General features: G+C 40.2%; 1 protein-coding gene across 1 annotated transcript in view; it reads left to right on the top strand.

The window, feature by feature from the left end:
- Positions 1-20,403, top strand: part of GLI3 (GLI family zinc finger 3) — a 233,771-nt gene that overhangs the window by 130,425 nt on the left and 82,943 nt on the right. The window contains exon 5 of the mRNA XM_038760678.1: positions 5,296-5,401. Within this exon, the coding sequence (XP_038616606.1) occupies positions 5,296-5,401 (106 nt within the window). The remainder of the gene's footprint in view (positions 1-5,295; positions 5,402-20,403) is intronic.

Raw genomic sequence — 20,403 nt, 5'->3', positions numbered from 1 at the left:
GTAGTGAAAGACTAATATAGTTATATTTTATAGAGCAGTTATGCCATTAGAAGTCAGATCCTCCTTTTTACCTTCTCACAGGACTTAAATCCATCTCTCTCTCTATATATATATCTATATACACATATCTATATATCTTTATACATATATATATATATTTGAGCTTTGTATGCTATTCATTAAGTGCTTATTATGTGCCAGGCACTGTACTAAACACTGGGGTAGATACAAGCTAATCAGGTTGGGCACAATCCATATCCCACATGGGGCTCTCAGTAGTAATCTCCATTTTACAGATAATGTAACTGAGGCACAGAAAAGTTCAGTGACTTGCCCAGGGTCATACAGTAGATCCATGGTGGAGCCGGAATTAGAACTCAGGTTCTTCTGAATCCCTGGTCCATGCTCTATCCACTAGGCCACACTGCTTCTTGACTATCTATCTTCCTCCTTAGATGCTAAAAAAGCTCCTTGAGGGAAGGGAATATGTCTACCCAACTTCTAAACTGTAAGCTCAGTGTGGGCAGGGATTGTCTCTATTGCTGTTTTGTACTTTCCAAGTGGTTAGTACCGTGCTCTGCACACAGTAAGCACTCAATAAATATGATTGAATGAATGAATACCAACACCATTGTATTATACACTCCTTAGTATGGGGCTCAGCAAATAGTAAGCATTCAATAAATATGATTGACTGATTGCCTTACACTTTCATGACCTAAAACTTTACACAGTCTGCAGCAAGAAGAAGCAACATGGCCTAATCGATAGAGAATGGGCCTGGAAATCAGAGGACCTGAGTTCTAATTCCAGCTCTGTCACTTGCCTGCTATTGATCTTGGGCAAGTCACTTCACTTCTTTGTGCCTTGCTTTGCTCATCTGTAAAATGGGGATTCAATACCTGTTCCTCCTCTTACTTAGACTGTGAGATTCATGTAGGACAGAGATTGTGTCTGACCTGATTATTTTCTACCTACCCCAGCACTGGGTGTAGTGCTTGCTATCTAATAATTACTTAAAAATGCAATTATTTTCATTATTATTATTATCATCATCATTCAGGTGAGGTATTTATAATAATTGTATTTTTTCTTGCAAAATTACCAAAACTCAAAAAGAAGAATAAAATGAAGTGCCATAAACAATTGATTCCAAGATGCACTGATAGGACAATCAGAGAACAGTAATCTTGAGTAATCTTCCCTACCCCAAGGAAATGTGGAAAGGATAAACAGAGATAATGATGCATTTGCTCTGCTAGGAAATGTCAGAAATTTGGAATACTTTTTGGAAATTAGGAGAGGTTTGCTCCTGGACAGTTGAGACCAGTGAAAAAACACTCCTGAGAGAAGGCGATAGCTGATCAATCCATCAATCATATTCATTGAACGTTTACTGTGTACAGAGCACTGTACTAAGCTCTTGGGATAAAACAGAGTTGTAGACACATTCCCTGTCCTCAATGAACTTACAAACTAGAGGGATGAGAGAAGGTGATCAGAGAAGTTCGTCTACTTTGTCACTCAGGTGGAGAAGAGACTTTCTACATGGTATTTTGGGCACCACCTCCATAGCTGGTCTTCCACTCTTCAGTTGTTGACAGATGAAACGACTTTGGGGGAGGAGGAGGGTGAGAGTAGAATTAGAATGAAATGTTGAAGATGAATTTATATTTAAGTTCATTTTTTCCTTCAGGTTTTATGAGGCCAAAGGCTTTGCAAACCACTAAAGTGGATGCAGTGGGAGCTAAAATCAGTACCTGCCATTCTTGGTGAGGTTTTTATGGTATGGTGTGAGGCCAGTGGGAAATTGACAGCTACAGCCTTTGAAAACATTTTTACATGCGTTTCATTTTAAATGTCAGCCAATTACATTTTTTTAGGATTTCAAGTCTATTGCACATGAAGCTTCTGATAATAGGTGCTCTCCGAATTCCTGTTCCATACAAGAGAAATTTGGTATGATATTCAAAGCCTCTCCAAGTCTGCAATAAATCATCTCTGGAACCATAAGCATGTAGAATTGACTCCTTACCACTGCCCTGTGGACTTTTCCCCCACCTGGAAGAATTTTAATTCCCCTACTAAAATTGATTCCACTGGTTCTGCACATTATTCTCTCTGTCTCCCATTTAGCATGTTAGTTTGCTGACAGTAGAGTACACAGCACTTAGCAGCTGGTTTGTGAAACCATCAGTCAGGAAATTGTATGATAAATAGGAGGTAGCCAGGTTTAGTGGCACTTTATTCTGCTTCAGCAGTTTTCGCCTGACTTTGGAAAAGTCATCATGTGGTATTTTGTCAAGGGCTACAGCAGGAGAAAGCTATAGTGCAGTAACTTATTACACACACCCTTGAGTTATGATGTTCACCAGCTGAATTGTCCATGTATAAATAACAAACTGTGGGATGTATAATTTTGGCTCAAGCCTATAGGCTATCAAAGTTGGTTTTCTTAGACAGTTCCCTGTCCTCTGAACGATTGCTGTTCCCCCAGATACAACTACAAACAAGGCACAACTGAGAGTCTATGATAGAATCAACTTTAGAGATGTTTTGGTTCAAGGTAACCAAAATTCAGGGCTGCCTAATGCCATGTGTGTAAAACACAACTGTTCTTTGATGTTTTGATCATAATCTCTGACTCTCCCTCTAGACTATAAACCCATTATGTCTGCTAATTCTGTTGTATTGTACTTTCCCAAGTGCTTAGTACAGCTCCCAGCCTGAAGTAAGCGCTCAATAAATACGATTGATGGATTGACAATTGACAGCAGCATCTACAAAGCACTCTAATGAAGGGAGGAACAAATGGAAACTGGAGAGTTTGTAAGATCTGAGACGAAAATGTCAAGAAGCTAAACTCTTGTGGGTCGCAAATAGGCATTTTTACTGTTTTGGACCAATATTATTCCAGCTCTGTAATACCTTATTCAGACACACATCCAGCCCCAGAGAAGGACAACTAATAAAAATTAGGTTATTATCTGGCTTATTTTTTCCCCTTACCCAAGAAATTAGATGACTTGCTCAAGGTCACAAAGGCTTTAAGTGGCAGAGGTGGGATTAGAACCCAGATCTCCTGACTCACAGCCCTCTGCTCTTTCTACTAGGCCACCCTGCTTCTCTCAACCCCGAGGTCCCTCAAATGGCCAGGGGATTCAATGGTTCTGGACTCAAAACATTTTGAAGAATGCATGATTAGGGTGGCACTGGGGTTGGGGGGCACCTTGGGTGCTGCTCCATGGTTGTCTATGTGGGCATCCTGCCTACAGAGTTTGCATTTCCATCTTGCCCAGCAGGCAAAGGACAAGAAACAATGCCCCACCCGAGGGCTGGCTCCATAGCTTCCTCTCCTCTCCCCTGCTTCCTTCCTCAAATCCCTCTGTTCGCCAATGCAGGGGGAGAATTGCGTCTAATAGATTTAAACTGTCAGTGACAGTGTTTCTTATTTTCAAGATAAGAAATAAGAGTTCCCTTGGGGCCAGGATTTTGTTATGTTCTTGGCACCTTGAAGAGTTTTTTTAACACCACAGCTCCATCTACTACACTGCCCACATAATCACTGTTATAGTGGATTCATTGCAAGGAGGGTCACATAAAATAACAGTAGAAAAATAATTACAGTTATTTCCCTCCAATGATGTGTGTGTTGTTTGAGGAAGAAGCTACGCATCCATAACCGTATGTGTCCAGAGAGGGTGCTTATTTAGCCACTTATAAAAGTGTCCTTTCTGTCTTCCCTCAAAGTGATCCGTAACAATCATGTAGGTCATTTGGATCACTTAGAGAAGCGGCGTGGCCTGGCGGAAAGAGCATAGACCTTGGCGTCAAGGAACCTTGGTTCTGTTCCCAGCTCTGCCATTTACCTGCTGGGTGTGAGCTTGGGAAAGTCATGTACCTTCTTTGGGGCTCAGTTTCCCCATCTGTAAAATAGTGATTCGATGCCTGTTCTCCCTCGTACTTAGGCTGTGAACTTCATATGGGATCAGACACTGTATCTGACCTGATTATCTTGTATCTGTCCCAGTGCTTAGTACAGTGCTTGGCACATTTAACCAATACCCCAATTATTATCATGCTGTTCTTGGGGCTCTCAGAGTCAGTCCAGGGGTTGTCTCCTTACGGGCATCTGGGAAAAATAAGTACTCTGTTCTCTTTTAGCAGGCACACAGCAGAGGGAGAAGTATGTCTACCAGATACCCAACTTGCCAAAAAAAAAAATCTTTCTGATTTTGGGTTATAAAGTAGAGTACTGAATATGAAGCACTGGACTTTTTCTGTGGAGGAACAATAAATAGTTTCCTGTCTTTTGAAAGAGTCCTTTACCATGCTGATATATTTGCCTCCAATTGCAAAAATTTGCATTTTTTCAGTTTGTCTCATGATAGCTCAATCTTCCATAAGTATTCCATGTGTTTGTGTATGTATATTTATACACGCATATGATATATATCGCTATATCATATTATCACAATATATTATAATGCGAGTCTATAACCCTTGAATTCTATATCAATGTTATTACATAATAATTCAACTTTAGCCACTGAATGGTCTTAGTTTTTTGTGTATTTGAACTCATTTCTGTCCTGTGAAAGCAGTTATCTCTCTGCCTTTTACTTCTTCCTTTGGTCTACTCTTTCAAGTTTGGAAGTCATTTATGCTTTCCAAGTGGCTCTGAGAGCTCTGGAGAATGCTTGTGGCTGGTAGTGCTTCTGCCCTGGATCCACTCTCTTCATTTCAGGGGACATTTAGAAAAAATGAAGTGCACCTGGATTGCCTTCTTGGTTACGATCCAAATGCATAACAACTAAAGTGAGTCATGCAGATTTTTCTCCAAATGCTGGACAGGTGCATCTGGTGTCTTCAAATTTCACCGCTTTCAGGAGAGGTTCCCTCCATCCCCCGACCCTATTGTATGATCTAACCATAGACTGCGGATTTTCCGTGGGATTCCTTTACTCTTTCTTGGCTCTATAAATCCCTTTCTACCCAAGGCATTTTTACAGTCTCAAGACTGTAGGCATGATCGTTATTTTAATCGAATATTTCAGGTTTGGTAAATTATGATGTTTATTAAGAGCTCACTATATGCCAAGCAATGTGTTCGGCACTTGAGTAAATGCAAGATAATCAGATCAAACCCAGCATTCTAATTCACAGATATTCAACTTGGGCAGCAGAGCTTTAATTTGATGAAATTTTAGCATTCATCCCATCAGCGTGGGTTTGGATGGATTTTGGGGGTACGTTCATGTTTAAATCATTTGGATTCCTCGGTTTATCTTTCAGACCCACCTCATCTCTTTCCAGCATTCCACCCTCCTGTACCAATTGATGCAAGACATCATGAGGGTCGATACCATTATGAACCCTCTCCCATTCCTCCACTTCATGTGTAAGTATGAACATTTTACACATTATTGAGCTTTATATTAGCAAATTACTTAACAAAAGACATGCTAGGTTTGGGGGTGGGGGGCGGTTTCAAGCGGACAGCTTCGAAGATGTAACGGAAGTGCAAGATTTACTTTTGAAATGCATCCCTTCTCTCTGCTCCTGGATTCACTGAAGCAAAGCCATGCTCTCTCCCCAGGAAAGCCTGTTATAATAGGTAGCCAGCAAGCGTTACCTATATATTTTGCTGACGTGTATTCTCAGCCTTGTAGCTGTAAATATTGAATTAAAGAGTACTAAGCCCCCTGAAAGACTGATGGACAAAACACGCATTTCTTCTGGCTCAGGTTCCTCATTGTTAAAATTTCGCTCCATGAAAACCTTTTCCTAGGGACTGCTATAAATTGAAAATTTACCATAAAAATTTCATTACATAGTCCCTGTTGTGCATATACAAGCAATCATTTGATTGATGGGAATGTCACCTAAACAAAATGGCAAATGTGATAGAGCACATGGTTTACACAAAGATAAAAGGGAAAAAAATAGCAGTGATAACATACATTAGGAAAGAAAAGGGGGTAGGGAAAGACTGAGGAAGTAAATTTCTTCTTTGGTTTTTAAAAAATCACTAATCTAAAATTGGAAACTAAAATGCTGATCTTCTGGAGGGTTGTCTAGAAAACTGACACAAACCATAAGAGGAGGGACCATGGTGTTTTTTTTTAAAAAAAAAACATCTCTCTCTCTCTCTGAATATATATATGTATATATGTATATATATTTATGTATATAAATATAATTATATCTAATAATCACCATCCTACTGAGACAGCGAAAGAAGAAAAGCACAAGTAATGCTTTGAAGAATATTGCTGGTTATTTAGATGGTAGATTGCATCTCCCTGGCTATTAGTTACAGCTGTGTAATTACATGTATGCGGAAGAAAAATGAAGTTGTTTTAAAACAAGTCCTCCTCTGCGAACAGAATTAATTGATATTAACAATCCTAACTACATGCCCAAGTACACATATAATATTTTACCCACCGTTTTTTGGATCCATCTTCCATTACTGAATTGTAATTTCAAAGCACATTTGCCTAGAGGTAAGTAATAAATCTGTGTTACACTCTTCCATGAGCATTAAAGGAAAAGTGGGTATTTATAGAGAGGGACAGGAAACTTATGTTTTATTCTTGAGATCCAGTGATTTGTGAAGAAATATTTATAGTTTTATGAAACGTACCCTAAATATACTGAAATAAAATTAAAATTCATTGTACAAAGAGAAGGAAATTCCAAATTAAAATTGAAATGTGACATTTATTTCAACCCATTATGCCTTGGTTTTATAGTGCAGATGGGACCATATTCTAATCTCTGATAAGAATCAGTCCCATAGTGCGTATCCTGTGAGAGTCACATTCTCTTTGGAGACAGAAATATCTAGCTCCTTCCAAAGCTCAAAATACCCTTACTGATGTGGACTCAAATCAGACCCTTCACTGTACATTCACATGATTTTTTTGTGGTTTTATCCTTTGATTTAAAATGATCTTTTTGAAAGATTAAAAAACTGAAAGTTGAAATGATACGCTGTAATAGGCCCCTTTGGGCCATTATAATCTATTGTGTAATTAAGTGTAAATACAAATTCAGGATATTTCAAAAACTTTGTTCTTTGTCAGAGAATAAAGAGGTCTCCATAGGTGTTGAGTTCTGTCATGTAAATACATAGTTAGACAACCTTTGAAATGTGAAGTTTTTACATCCTAGACTAAAACAGTTTTCTAGAGGCCATTGTGGTCTTCTACAGAAAAGATTTATTTTCAAAGGACTTTCCAAGCATTCCTTTTTAAAAAAAATGTATTGGGGATAACTTTTTGAAAAGGCTAAACCCAAGCTCTTATTTTTAGCATTAATCTCATCGTAAGCAGCAAAATGGACATTGTCTCCCCACAACCCCACAACCTCCAGCCATCCTCCCCCTCCACAAAACAAAAGTGAAAAAGAAAAAAAAAAACCCAACTCAAACTTTGAGATATTTAGATGATATCATTTTGGTACTTGGTGCTTAAGAAACTCAGAGATTGTGTTTAGTATTACTGTTTGATATTTTATATCTGTATGGTGCTTTATAGTCATCTGGTTATTAGTCCTAGTGATAATCAATGAAATAAGACATGGGAAATATTTTGTCCCCAGTGGAAAAAGCAAAGAATTGTCAGGACCCCTCTATCTCACACAGGGAGCCATTGCTTTGAAGCTGCAATTAGTATTCTGGTATCTTGCGCTTGTGCCCACAAACTTCCTCTCAACAGAACATGTTTAGTCACTAAATTCATTCATTCATTCATTCAATCGTATTTACTGAGTGCTTACTGTGTGCAGAGCACTGTACTAAGCACTTGGGAAGTACAAGTTGGCAACGTATAGAGACGGTCCCTACCCAACAACGGGCTCACGGTCTAGAAGGGGGAGACAGACAACAAAACAAAACATGTGGACAGGTGTCAAGTCACCAGAATAAATAAAAATAAAGCTAGATACACATCATTAACAAAATAAATAGAATAGTAAATATGTACAAGTAAAATAAATAGAGTCTAAAGGATTTATTACTAAAGGAGTCCATAAATAGAGTAATAAATCTAAGGGATTTATTACTGAGTCCCTGGGCTGCTTCAGCAGTGAAACCTGTAGTTACAGGAAGACATTAAAAGTTTGTGTATTGGCCAAGTGTGAAGCATTATACACCAAAAATCCTATTACACTTCCTTCTCAGATATTTTGCCCCAAATCAACATTCTCTGTCATCCGGAGAGTCTGCTACATATACCGAGGGTCCATTTTGTGCCTAGCATTGTACCACCTCCTAAAGGGATTCGTAAAGGCAATGGAAGGCCCAGTTTATATAAGCAGTCTACTGTATCTGGGTAGAGCATATCAATTCTCAGGCATTTGTGATCATGATTTGCGTCCCTTGTACATGACAGTTTGTTGCTTGGGGAAAGGCAATCCATACTGCTTTCCCAAAGTGGCAAAGGACTCAGATTGAGACTGCTGGACATCTGTCTTGTGATATGATTTAAGAGCTTACCTTTGCCAAACATTGAGCTAAGCATTCATTCATTTAATCATATTTATTGAGCGCTTACTGTGTGTAGAGCACTGTACCAAGCAATGGAGTAGATAATAATAATAATAATAATAATGATGATGATGGTATTTGTTAAGCACTTACTATGTGCCAATCACTGTTCAAAGCACTGAGGAGTTTTCAAAGTGATCAGGTTGTCCCACGGGGGGTTCACAATGTTAATCCCCATTTTTACAGATGAGGTAATTGAGGCACAGAGAAGTTAAGTGACTTGCCCAAAGTCACATAGCTGACAGTTGGCAGAGCTGGGATTTGAACCCATGACCCTTGACTCCAAAGCCCGTGCTCTTTCCACTGAGTCATGCTGCTTCTCCAAGTAGATCCAAGTAGATTCAAGATAATTATATCAGGAATAATAATAATAATACTTTTGGTATTTGTTAAGTGCTTACTATGTGCAAAGCACTGTTCTAAGTGCTGGGGAAGATACAAGGTGATCAGGTTGTCCCATGTAGGGCTCACAATCTTAATCCCCATTTTACAGATGAGGTAACTGAGGCACAGAGAAGTTAAGTGACTTGCCCCAAGTCAGCTGACAAGTGGCAGAGCTGGGAAAGTGCTTGTCCTTGCCAAGGCTCATGATCTAAAACTAGGAAGAGCAGGTTATCTTGTCCCCATTTTGCAGATTAGGAAGTTGAGGCACAGAGAGGGCAAATGACTTGCCCAAGGCTGCCCAGGAGACCAGTGGCAGAGCTGTGCCTAGAATCTGGGGCTGCTGAGACTGATGCTATGGGGTAATGATAATAATAATAAAGATGGCATTTGTTAAGCGCTTACTATGTGCAAAGCACTGTTCTAAACATTTGGGATTTTACAAGGTGACCAGGTTGTCCCACGGGGGGCTCACAATTTTAATCCCTGTTTTACAGATGAGGTAAGTGAGATACAGAGGAGTTAAGTGACTTGCCCAAAGTCGCACAGCTGACAGTTGGCAGAGCTGGGATTTGAACCCATGACCTCTGACTCCAAAGCCCATGCTCTTTCCACTGAACCATGCTACTTCTCCAATAATAATAGTAATAGTAGTAATAGTAATTATAGTTACATAAAAAAAAGTTGGAAGCACTTAGTACAGTGCTTTGCACACAGTGAGAACTCAATCAATACTACCAATTGATTGTGCCTGTTAAGTGCTTCCTACACACTAAGCACTGTACTAAGCACTAGGGTAGGTACAAGATAATCAGGTCAAATACAGTTCCTGTCCTGCATGGAATTTCCCATCTGAGTAGGAGGTATGTAATCCCCCGTTTATAGATGAGTAAACTGAGGCACCATGAAGTTAAGTGACTTGCCCAAGGTCATATAGCAGGCAAGTAAGAGAGCTGGGACTAGAACCCAGGTGTTCTGACTCCCTGCGCTTGCTCTTTCCATTTCACCATCTGGAAACACCACACCGAGAAAAGCCAACCAACCACTTTCCAAATTTCACTGAGGCCTGGGATGAGAGAGACAGCTTCCCAAGTATCTGAGGGCCGGTTTTCCTTTCTTCTTGCTCATTAGTAGCCACTGGGACCTATTTCCTGGATAAATGACAGGATTATGTGTGGAATCATTTTAAACCTTTGTAAGGAATAGTTCTGGATAGTTTGTGGTGCATTAAGACAGTTTTCCCAGGACCTAAACTTCTTCCAGGCTGTGTGTGTGTTGCTTTCCTGCAATGAAGCAGCGACATTCTGAATAGTTCCCTGGAGGTCTGAAAACGTTAACTCGGCTTTTGAAGGCATATGTCCATGGGCTTTCACCAGGTTGCACAGCAGTGTGTGTATGTATCATATAGTACACTTTTAAGCCCATCTAGTCCATATTTCCAAGGCAGCAATCAATTAATCAGGGATAATCCTTGAATACTCTGTGCAGAGCTCTCTTCTAAGTGCTTCAGTTTTAAATCTGCAAGGGCTGCCAAATCAGAGACCAGGCAGGGACAGGCAAGTAGAGAGGGAAAAAGAGTTGGGCAAGCAGCTTGACAGAGTGGAAAGAGCACAGGCCTGAGAGTCAGAGGACCTGGGTTCTAATCCTGGCCTACAGTCTGCAATGTGACCTTGGGCAAGTCACTTCACTTCCCTGTGCCTCATTTCCCTCATCTGCCCAATGGGGATTCAATACCTGTTCTCCCTCCAAATTAGACTGTGAGTTCCATGTGGGACCCGATTATCTTGTATCTCCCCCGGTGTTTATTATAGTGCTTGGCACATAGTAAATGCCTACCATACTGCTATTATTATTATAAATGAGGTTAAGTCTAGAAAGAGCTGCATTTTGCCCAACCCCCGCTGAGTGGTTTGGTTTAATCTGAGCATTTTTGCATTCCCTCGGGTTGGGGTGTTTTTAGGCTGTGCCTGTAGTCTCTAAGGGATAATCTACAATTTAAAACAATGGGAGAATCGAGCCGAATTCCCAGATGATAGTTTACGTGACCACCAAGGATCTAAATCAATAACCTGGCTAAATAAAATGACCGTTCACAGAATTCATGGATTCTTGTCATTTAATAAATGTCATTTGTATTTCAAGGGAAGATAGAATCAAGTCAGAAATAGCTTGAAGAGATGCAACTACTATTTGGGAATTTGGTGGGTTGGGGGGGTTGGGGGAAGGGGCAACCTCCTTAACTGCCATTTGGAATGCAAAATTTTTCTCCTGGAGCCATTTTTCACAAATGAGATCTAAACCCCCCAAAAGGGGTTTCTATTGATGATGGAGATGCTGACACATCCTCGTGTGTCTCAGGACTGGCAGGCACCGCTGTAATTATGCTATCGTATCCTATCATTAAAGATTCCATTGAAAGAGGTTTATAAATTGCTCCTCTCCTTAGATAAACCACCCTACATTAAGGCATCAACGATATGGTGCAGAATGAAATTAAAATCTCATAAAATGAAATATGTTCTGTATTAGCTGTTTGACACTTAATTTGCCTCTGAATGAGTAGAGGAAATCACAAATTAACCTGCCTTTGTTTTTCCAACTCTGGCTTATTAGGTGTTAGAACAACTGCAATTGCACACTAATAATAAGCTTCAGACATTATAAATAGGCACTGAATTTTGTCAGTTTGTGTTATAGAAACCTGTTCATTTGATTCAACTTCTTTAACTCTTTGGGTGTTTTACAGTATCTATCCAGAGTTTAGAGTTTCACAGAATGGAGCACAAATTGGCAACAGCTAAATCGTGTCAAATTATCCACTTTTTTTTTTAAAAGAGCAGTAATACTATATAGACAACTACTCTTCCCATCTTCAAAGCTTAACTGAAATTCCATTCCCCAAAACCTTCCCTGATGAATCTCTCATCTCTCCATCCTATTTTCCCTCCCTACTGCATTATCCATCCACAAGGGTCTGTATCTCCTAAGCACTTAGGTATTCACCCCACCCTCACCCAGCACTTAAGTACATATCTTTATACTCAGTGGTTGCCCCTAGTTGTAATTTCCTTCAGTGTTTGTCTCCCGTGCTAGATTGTAAACTCCTTGAAGGCAGAAATCATTTTTATTGTGTTCTACTCTCCCAAGCACTTAATACAGTGTCCCGGCACCCAATAATTGCACGATAATTTTCATTGATTGATTAGTAGTAGGAGGAGAAGTTTTGCCAAGTCCCTAGAATTGGTGACCATAAGCAGGAGAATGGGACAAGTGTATTCACATTAGAGCTACCCTAAGCTCTCCCTAAGCATGCTCCTAGCCCCATTCCCAGAATTCTCTGGATTCTGGAACTGCACCTAAACATTTCTTTCCTAGATTTTGAGCCCTTTGAGGGATGGGATTCATGTCTAATTCCTGCCTGTGTGTTCTTTCCCAGAATTTAGAAAGTTCTCTGCCAACCACTTGATAAGCAAAAATAATTATATTGTGGTATTTGTTGAGCAATTATGCACCAAGCACTGTTCTAAGCACTGGTGTAGATACAAGTTAATGAGATAGGACATAGTCCAGATCCCACGTTGGGCTCACAGTCTTAGTAGGAGGAAGATCAGGTATTGAATCCCTATTTTATAAATGAGGAAACTAAGGCACAGAGAAGCCAAGTGATATGCCCAAGGTCACACAGCAGGCAAGTGATAGAGCCAGGTTTAGAAACCAGTCCCTCTGACACCCAGGCCTGTGTTATCTCCACTAGGCCTCACTGCTTCTAAATTGAGATCTGGTGAGAACTGTTTTAAGCCAATTTGGATTTCTTTCTTTCCACATGGACTATATCCAATATTCCCTTGTAAACCAGAAGAAATCTTTAGAATACTGTAATCCCTCTCCAAACCTGAGGTGCCATGTTGAACATGTCAGTATGGAAATATCTCAGATTTCCACTTTCCCCTTCACATTTGACAATAGGGCTGGCTTCCCCAGTAGCATTTTCTGAATGTCTTTTGTGGGTAAGGCACTGTACTTGGTGTTAGAGAACATACAATAAAAGTAGAAAACATAGTATTTGAACCCTAGGTTTATACAATCTGAGGGAGCCATAAGAGCCCAAACTGCAAATATGCAATCAGTCAGTCATATTTACTGAACACTTACCATGTGCCGATCGTTGTACTAAGTGTTTGGAAGAGTACAATGTAGCAGAGTTGGTAGACATGTTCCCTTTCCACAGCAAGCTTACAGTCTAGAGGGAGCTTACAGTAGTTAAGAGAATAAGATCACAGATACAAATGATCAGAATTCTTTTAGTAGCCTTGACTCTAACAGGTGCACTGAAGAGTGCCTCAGTTTCCACATCTATGAAATGGGGATTATGATTGTGAGCTCCACATGGGACAGAGAATGTGTCCAACCTGATTACCTTGTATCGACCCCAGCACTTAGAACAGTGTCTGACATGTACTCAGCATTTAACAAATATTATAAAAACAAAAAAGTGTACTGTGGGCTTTCTGCAGAAAAAAATATATTCAAGCTTTACTGGAAGAAGAGCCAATAATTAATAATGATAATACTAATTATTATTATAATGGTATTTGATAAACTCTCACTATGTGCCAAGCATTGTTCATTCATTCATTCATTCAATCGTATTTATTGAGAGCTTACTGTGTGCAGAGCACTGTACTAAGCACTTGGGAAGTACAAGTTGGCAACATATAGAGATGGTCCCTACCCAACAATGGGCTCACAGTCTAGAAGGGGGAGACAGACAACAAAACAAAACATATTAACAAAATAAAATAACTAGAATAGTAAATATGTACAAGTAAAATAGAGTAATAAATCTGTACAAACATATATACAGGTTCTGTGGAGAGGGGAAGGATGTAGGGCGGGGGAATGGGGAAGGGGAGAGGAAGGAGGGGGCTCAGTCTGGGAAGGCCTCCTGGAGGAGGTGAGCTCTCAGTAGGGCTTTGAAGGGAGGAAGAGAGCTAGTTTGGCGGATGTGTGGAGGGAGGGCAGGTGGTAAACAAGATAATTAGATCAGGCACAGTCCTTGTCCTAGAAGGCATTCACTCTAAGGAGAGAAATAAGGGTATTGAATCCCCATTTTATGAAGGAGGAAACTGAGACAAAGAGAAGATAAGTGATTTGCCCGGTGTCAAACAGCAGGCAAGAGTGGAGCTGGAATGGGAACCTAGGACCTCTGACTCTAGGCCATGCTGCTTTTCAAAAGAGATGTAATGTTCTACTGATCCTCAGCCCAAAATGGGAGCTGCTTAAAACACCCTCGGGAATGACAATGTGCTCACTCCACTGAGTGAATAACTTTAGGAATGGAGGCTATTTTATCCATTTCACTCCCTATGGAATCATCTGGGGAAGGCTGGGTTGTTATCCAACTTGTACTTCCCAAGCACTTAGTACAGTGCTCTGCACACAGTAAGCTCAATAAATACGATTGATTGAATGAATGAATAAATGAATTGGCTGGTAAATGCTTGGCACTAATTTGCAAGGATAGATTATTTTACTATTTTTAAACAGAGAAGGATAGTTACTGTCCTCTTTGCCCTTTCAAGTTTCATGCCCTATGTTGAAGTGAAATGATTCACGAGATTATGATTTACAAGATTATGAGGCAAAAGGAGAACCAGGCTTCTGCAGGGCCCACTGAAGATGAAACAACCACATTTATTGAGTGCTTACTGTGTGCAGGACACTGTACTAAGCACTTGGGAGAATACAATATAACAACAGAACCAAGTTGGTAGACGTTTTCCCAGCCCATGAGCTTACAGTCTAGAGGGGGAGAAGAACATTAATATAAATGAATTTCAAATATATACTTAAGTGCTGCAGGATGGAGAGAGGGATTTAAAAGGAAAGCAGGAACTTTGCAGCCGAAGAATGAGCAGACTCCACTTTTCTCTGGTTCAATATCTTTATTGCTCTTGGTGAAGGCAAGGTTTGCCTGAAAAATCCAATCCTAAAAATATTAGGGGTACTTTAAATATCTGGCCTTTGTTTTTACAAAGGGTTATCTATTATAAACAGAATCCTTGGATCTACAAGTACATAAACCTTCTAAAAATAGTTCAGTTTTCCAGAATAATAACCAAGCTTATAGGATTGACTAGAAGATAGGGAAATGAAGCCTAAACTGTGCGCACAGACATAATTCTTCCTGCTGCACTGCAATATCCTGGCTGATTAAAATGTTGAATTCTGCCGTCAGTCGCAAAGAAAAGCAAGCCCTGACTATAGTGCACATTCAGAGGGCTTGAACTGTGCCTTCTTGGATGAAATTCCTGCGTTCTTTGTGCTGTAGTCAGCAGTATTAGTCGAGTGAGCAGATATTGACTGAGGCATTCACATTCAGTGAACCGGAAGCAAGCCAACTCTATAGAGGCTGCTGTCAAACTTGTTGCAGTGGGCTGTGAGGTACTGGTCTAGAGAAGCCTTTTTTTTTTTTCCTTGGAGTACAATGCTCCCACTCATGTGAAGTACGGTTCCAAAGAAAACTGAAATTTGCAGGGTATGGCTTTATTTATTTTTCAAAAAAGGCAACAGAGAAAACTCAATGTGATGGACTTAGAAGCCCTCTTAGGAGGATTCACTCTGGTTAACGTTAAACAATTGAAGCCCCTTGCTGATTGGGTAATTTCCATTTCAATGTAATACTTCTGCCCGAAAGGCCAGGTCAAAACAGTGATGAATGTTGTGAAAATGCACAGATAAGTGGAAAATCTAGGTTTTTACAAAACCTCTGAAACGCATCTTAACTTACTATTTAGGACAGTTGAACCGGTGACATTATAATCATTCCCGTGGCTGTAGCCCTTTAGGTGTGATGTCCAAAAATATTATAAATGCAGCAAGATGTTTTTCCATTGAAAAACTGAGAGGAATACTCTGGGAGAATGAGATCACAAGGGGTTTAAAAGAATTTATAGCATCAGGCTTTTTCCAAATTGGAAAGATAGTAGAATGAAAGTTGGTCATGGGTACAAAATGCTATTAACATAACGGAAGTTTGTGACTAAATTTTGGCTTTATTCCTGAGCTGAAAATTTGCAAAATTTTTCATTTATAATGCAGATATAATAATAAAATGGCATTGAAGTAGTGTGATGTTGTGGAAATATCGTGGGCTTGGCAGTCCAAGAATCTGGGTTCTAATTGTGGCTCTATTACTTAACGATTGAGTGACTTTAAGCAAATAACTTCTCTCTGCCTCAGTTTCCTTATCTGTGAATCAGGATTCAATGTCTGTTCTCCCTCTTTCTTAAATTGTTAACCCTATGTGGGACAGGGACTGTGTCTGACCTGATTATCTTGTATTTACTCTTGTACTCAGTACAGTACTTAGCACATGGAAAGCACTTAAAAAATACCAGTTAATCAACCAGTGGTATTTACTGAGTACTTACTAGATGCAGAGCAGTGTACCAAGCACTTAATACTAAGAATAGCAATTCTCAGTTCTATAAATAACTGGAACATGTTGGATATAGAAAATGATTGAAGTCTGAGTTGGGAAGGAAAGTTTGGTCCAATATGTGTACCTGAATATAGTTTTGACAAAAATGATTTTTGTCCCATTTCCCGTTATAAGCAGGTGCATTTATTTCTTTAAAGGTATCTCAATGCAAAAAGACACACTCTCTCTTCCCTGCTTCACCCTTTCCACTCTTCCTCTGCATCTGGGTCCCAAATAGGAACTTAGAAAAATTGAAATGCAAACAATCAAGTACTCCTTAGATCCTAAATGACTTCTTTGGTATAAAAATGAGTGCTTAGGGAAACCCATTGAGAGACAACTTTGTCCCCAAAGAGTTGCTAGCACTCAAAAGAAACTTTTACAGCATTATATTGTGGATTAAAACTAGGGACCATGGGTAAACCAGATGGTCATAATGTGTTTGTGTGGTTCGAACATTATCACTCTAAGCTGCTGTGCCGTAGGTTAAATCTCTTCCACAAGGAATAGAAAGGACTGAGGAAAGTTATTATTCAGTGAGATTCAGCCCAGGTTGTGGGACACCCCAAAGAGCACATTTTCTCTGGGAAATAACTTGGTCTATATAATATTCACTTATTAAAAGCACATCTCAGCGTGGCTCAGTGGAAAGAGCATGGGCTTGGGAGTCAGAGGACATGGGTTCTAATCCCGGCTCTGCCGCTTGTCAGCTGTGTGACTTTCGACAAGTCACTTAAATTCTCTGTGCCTTAGTTGCCTCATCTGTAAAATAGGGATTAAGACTGTGAGCCCCACGTGGGACAGCCTGATTACCTTGTATCTATCCCAACACTCAGAACAGTGCTTGGCACATGGTATGTGCTTAATAAACACCATCATTACTATTATTATTATTATCTCCTCCAAGAGGCCTTCCCTGACTAAGCTGTCATTTCCTCTTCTCCCACTCTCTTCTACATCACATCACCCTTGCATGCTTAACAAATGCTATCATTATTATTCATCCCACCCCTAGTCCCTCAGCACTTATGTACATATCCATAATTTATGTATTTATATTAATGTTTGTTTCCCCCTTTAGACTGTAAGCTTCTTGTGGGCGACAAATGTGTCTACCTACTCTGTTAAATCGTACTCTCTCCCAAGTGATTAGTACAGTGCTCGACACACAAAAAGCACTCAATAAATATGATTGATTGATTGATCTCATTGTCCTAGATTGTAAGGAGCAGGGACCGTGTCTGCCGAACTCTTGTACTGCAATCTCCCAAGCACTTAGTACAGGTCTCCGCACACAGTGAGCAGGTCGCTGGCTATAGTGGATAGAGTACGGGCCTGGGAATCAAGTCATGGGTTCTAATCCTGGTTTTGCCACTTGTCTGCTATGTGGCCCTGGGCAAGTCACTTCACTTCTCTGTTCCTCAGTTCCCTCCTCTGTAAAATGCGGATTAAGACTGTGAGTCCCGTGTGGGACAAGGACTGAGTCCAACCCGATTTGCTTGTATCCACCCCGGTGCTTAGTACAATGCCTGGCACATAGTAAGCGCATAACAAATACTATAATTATTATCAGGAATAAATACCATTGATTGACTAATTGAAAGTGGAAGGTGAGAGTGTGTGCGGGGACCCTCTCTAGTGATTGGGAGGGGAGGGGGATGAGGCTTACTCCTGTACACGTAGACACACACACACATCCATCCAACCATCCATCCATCCATCCCGAAGTACCAATACCATAAGGAAAAATCATAGTACTTTAAAAGGAAACATTCAGAACTATCCAGCAATCAAAATCATCACATCCCCACACTCCCTCTACCCACTGGCCCCTCTCTCATTTATAGGGAGAAACTTCAAGTTTGTCAGTTCGATTTTCTTTTGTTCTTTGGAAGGGGAGGGTGATTGGAAGAGAGACCCTTGGGGTATTTTCCATTTGGAACCGCAGCGCCAGTTGCTAGTGTGTTTTGCTTGCAAAGGGTCTTCTTTGATGAGGTTTTTGTCATAGGCAGCCACTGAAGTTTCAGGGTACTCAAGCATTAGAAAAGCCGCTATTGGAGAGTCTTTGTTTTCTTTGTCTAGCTGTTTATTTTGCTTGCTTCCCACGCGGTTCCCTGGCCTCTCTCTGACAACTGCTTTTCTGCATGAATTACATTCCTCAGAGCCACAAGTCTCCTAATTCTTCCAGTCGATTTGATTCCTGACTGTGTGGTTAGTCTTCAGCTCTGACTCACCGTTGGTCTTGTCCAACCAAACTCCTTGCAAAGTGTTTTTAACGGGGAGGACCTAACTCCATTTTTTAACCTCATTAGTGAGCAGGGCAGTGCTTCATTCCCACTTAATAGCATGGTTACTTTTGAATCATCCCTTACTTTACAGCAGGTTAAAGGTTACTAAACTGTTCGTTGTTTTGGTTTTTCTTTTTTCTCTTCGAGGAAGCAGTCTTCTGGAGCAGGGAAGTTAGGGTCTTTTATTAATGCTCATGTCCAGTTTTCCAATCAATCAATGTGGTATTTATTGAGCACTTAGTACATGCAGAGCACTGGACCAATATAAGTGGACCCTCAGGAGGATGCCTGCATAAGAGAAGCAGCATGGCTCAGTGGCAAGGGCTTTGAAGTCAGAGGTCATGGGTTCAAATCCTGGCTCCTCCAATTGTCAGCTGTGTGACTTTGAGCAAGTCACTTAACTTCTCTGGGCCTCAGTTACCTCATCTGTAAAATGGGGATTAAGATTGTGAGCACCACGTGGGACAACCTGATCATCTTGTATCCTCCCCAGTGCTTAGAACAGTGCTTTGCACATAGTAAGCACTTAACAAATGCCATCATTATAATTATGCCATTTTAAGTAAATTTGCATTACAGAGAAATACCAGAATCAGCTGCATAAAATGCACCCAGCCATCTGAGTATAAACAGTGAATATCAATAAAGAAATTGAGCAAAACATCCTAAATGTGAGAACATCGAGTGGTTTGCGTACTCGGGATTGGAAACTCAGGAAAAAATGTTCCCCGTCTGATCCCTGTTCTAGTTACCTTGCTAGAGGCCCAGCTAGTTTTAGCGAAATGTTGAATAATGAACTCTGTAGCATGAGCAGGAAACTAAATGGCTACGGTTGTAGTGGTAGGAGGCTCTCATAATAGTCTTGCTGAATAAGGTGGGCAGAAAAAAGTTTCCCTAAAAGGACATCATCAGCCAAGAACAGTTCAGCGAGAGAAAGCATGCGTTGCATGCCAGTTGTGGTGGTATATTTGTACAGATGCATAGCAGAGCCACTCAGAGGATGAGACTTCATGATTAATGGTGTTTATTCTTGACAGAAGCCTCCTTTATTTATCTGCAGTACAGTTTAGCGATTGTATCAGTCACCTGAATGAAAAATATTCAGTCATACCAATATTGCGGTGTAAATTGAGTAGAGTCACTTTTTATTATATCTTTCCGCCTTATCATCGGCACAGTAATTTTCTCGCAGGGGTTTGATATGGAAAGGCTGGATTTAGCTGTACTTGACACAAAGCCTCTTCAATTTCCCCTAAAAGTTCAGGCTGCTCTTAGAAACGGATATAAAAAAGCCCTCTCTCTTATCCAAGCAATTTCAGGATTTGAAAGAATAAAGATAAAATGCACAAACCTGGATGGAAGAAATGTGGTTAATATGAAAACATCTCTAATAGCTGTGAAGTCACTGGTGAAAGCTTCTTTAGTGTTTAAGCTTGTGGCTCAGTGCAGAGCCTTTTGCATGGCTATGTAGTCCTACTTTCTTCTAATCAATCATCATCCAACTCCAATCAGCATAGAGGCAGGCCCTATCGTTCATCCTGGGGGTAATTTCAGACTTGAAGACTATAATGGCCACATACAGCACATTAGTCACTGCGATAACAGCCAATGGCACTCCAAAAGTAAAAGAAAAAAAATAAAATTCTTCTCCTCCTGAAGCATTAGTGAAATAAGAGCAAATGTTAAACAAATGTTTG

The sequence above is a fragment of the Tachyglossus aculeatus genome, chromosome 18 (genome assembly GCF_015852505.1).
Source record: "Tachyglossus aculeatus isolate mTacAcu1 chromosome 18, mTacAcu1.pri, whole genome shotgun sequence".
Classification (NCBI taxonomy): domain Eukaryota; kingdom Metazoa; phylum Chordata; class Mammalia; order Monotremata; family Tachyglossidae; genus Tachyglossus; species Tachyglossus aculeatus.
The sequence above is the reverse complement of the archived record's forward strand: the minus strand, read 5'-3'. Positions and strand labels throughout refer to the sequence as shown.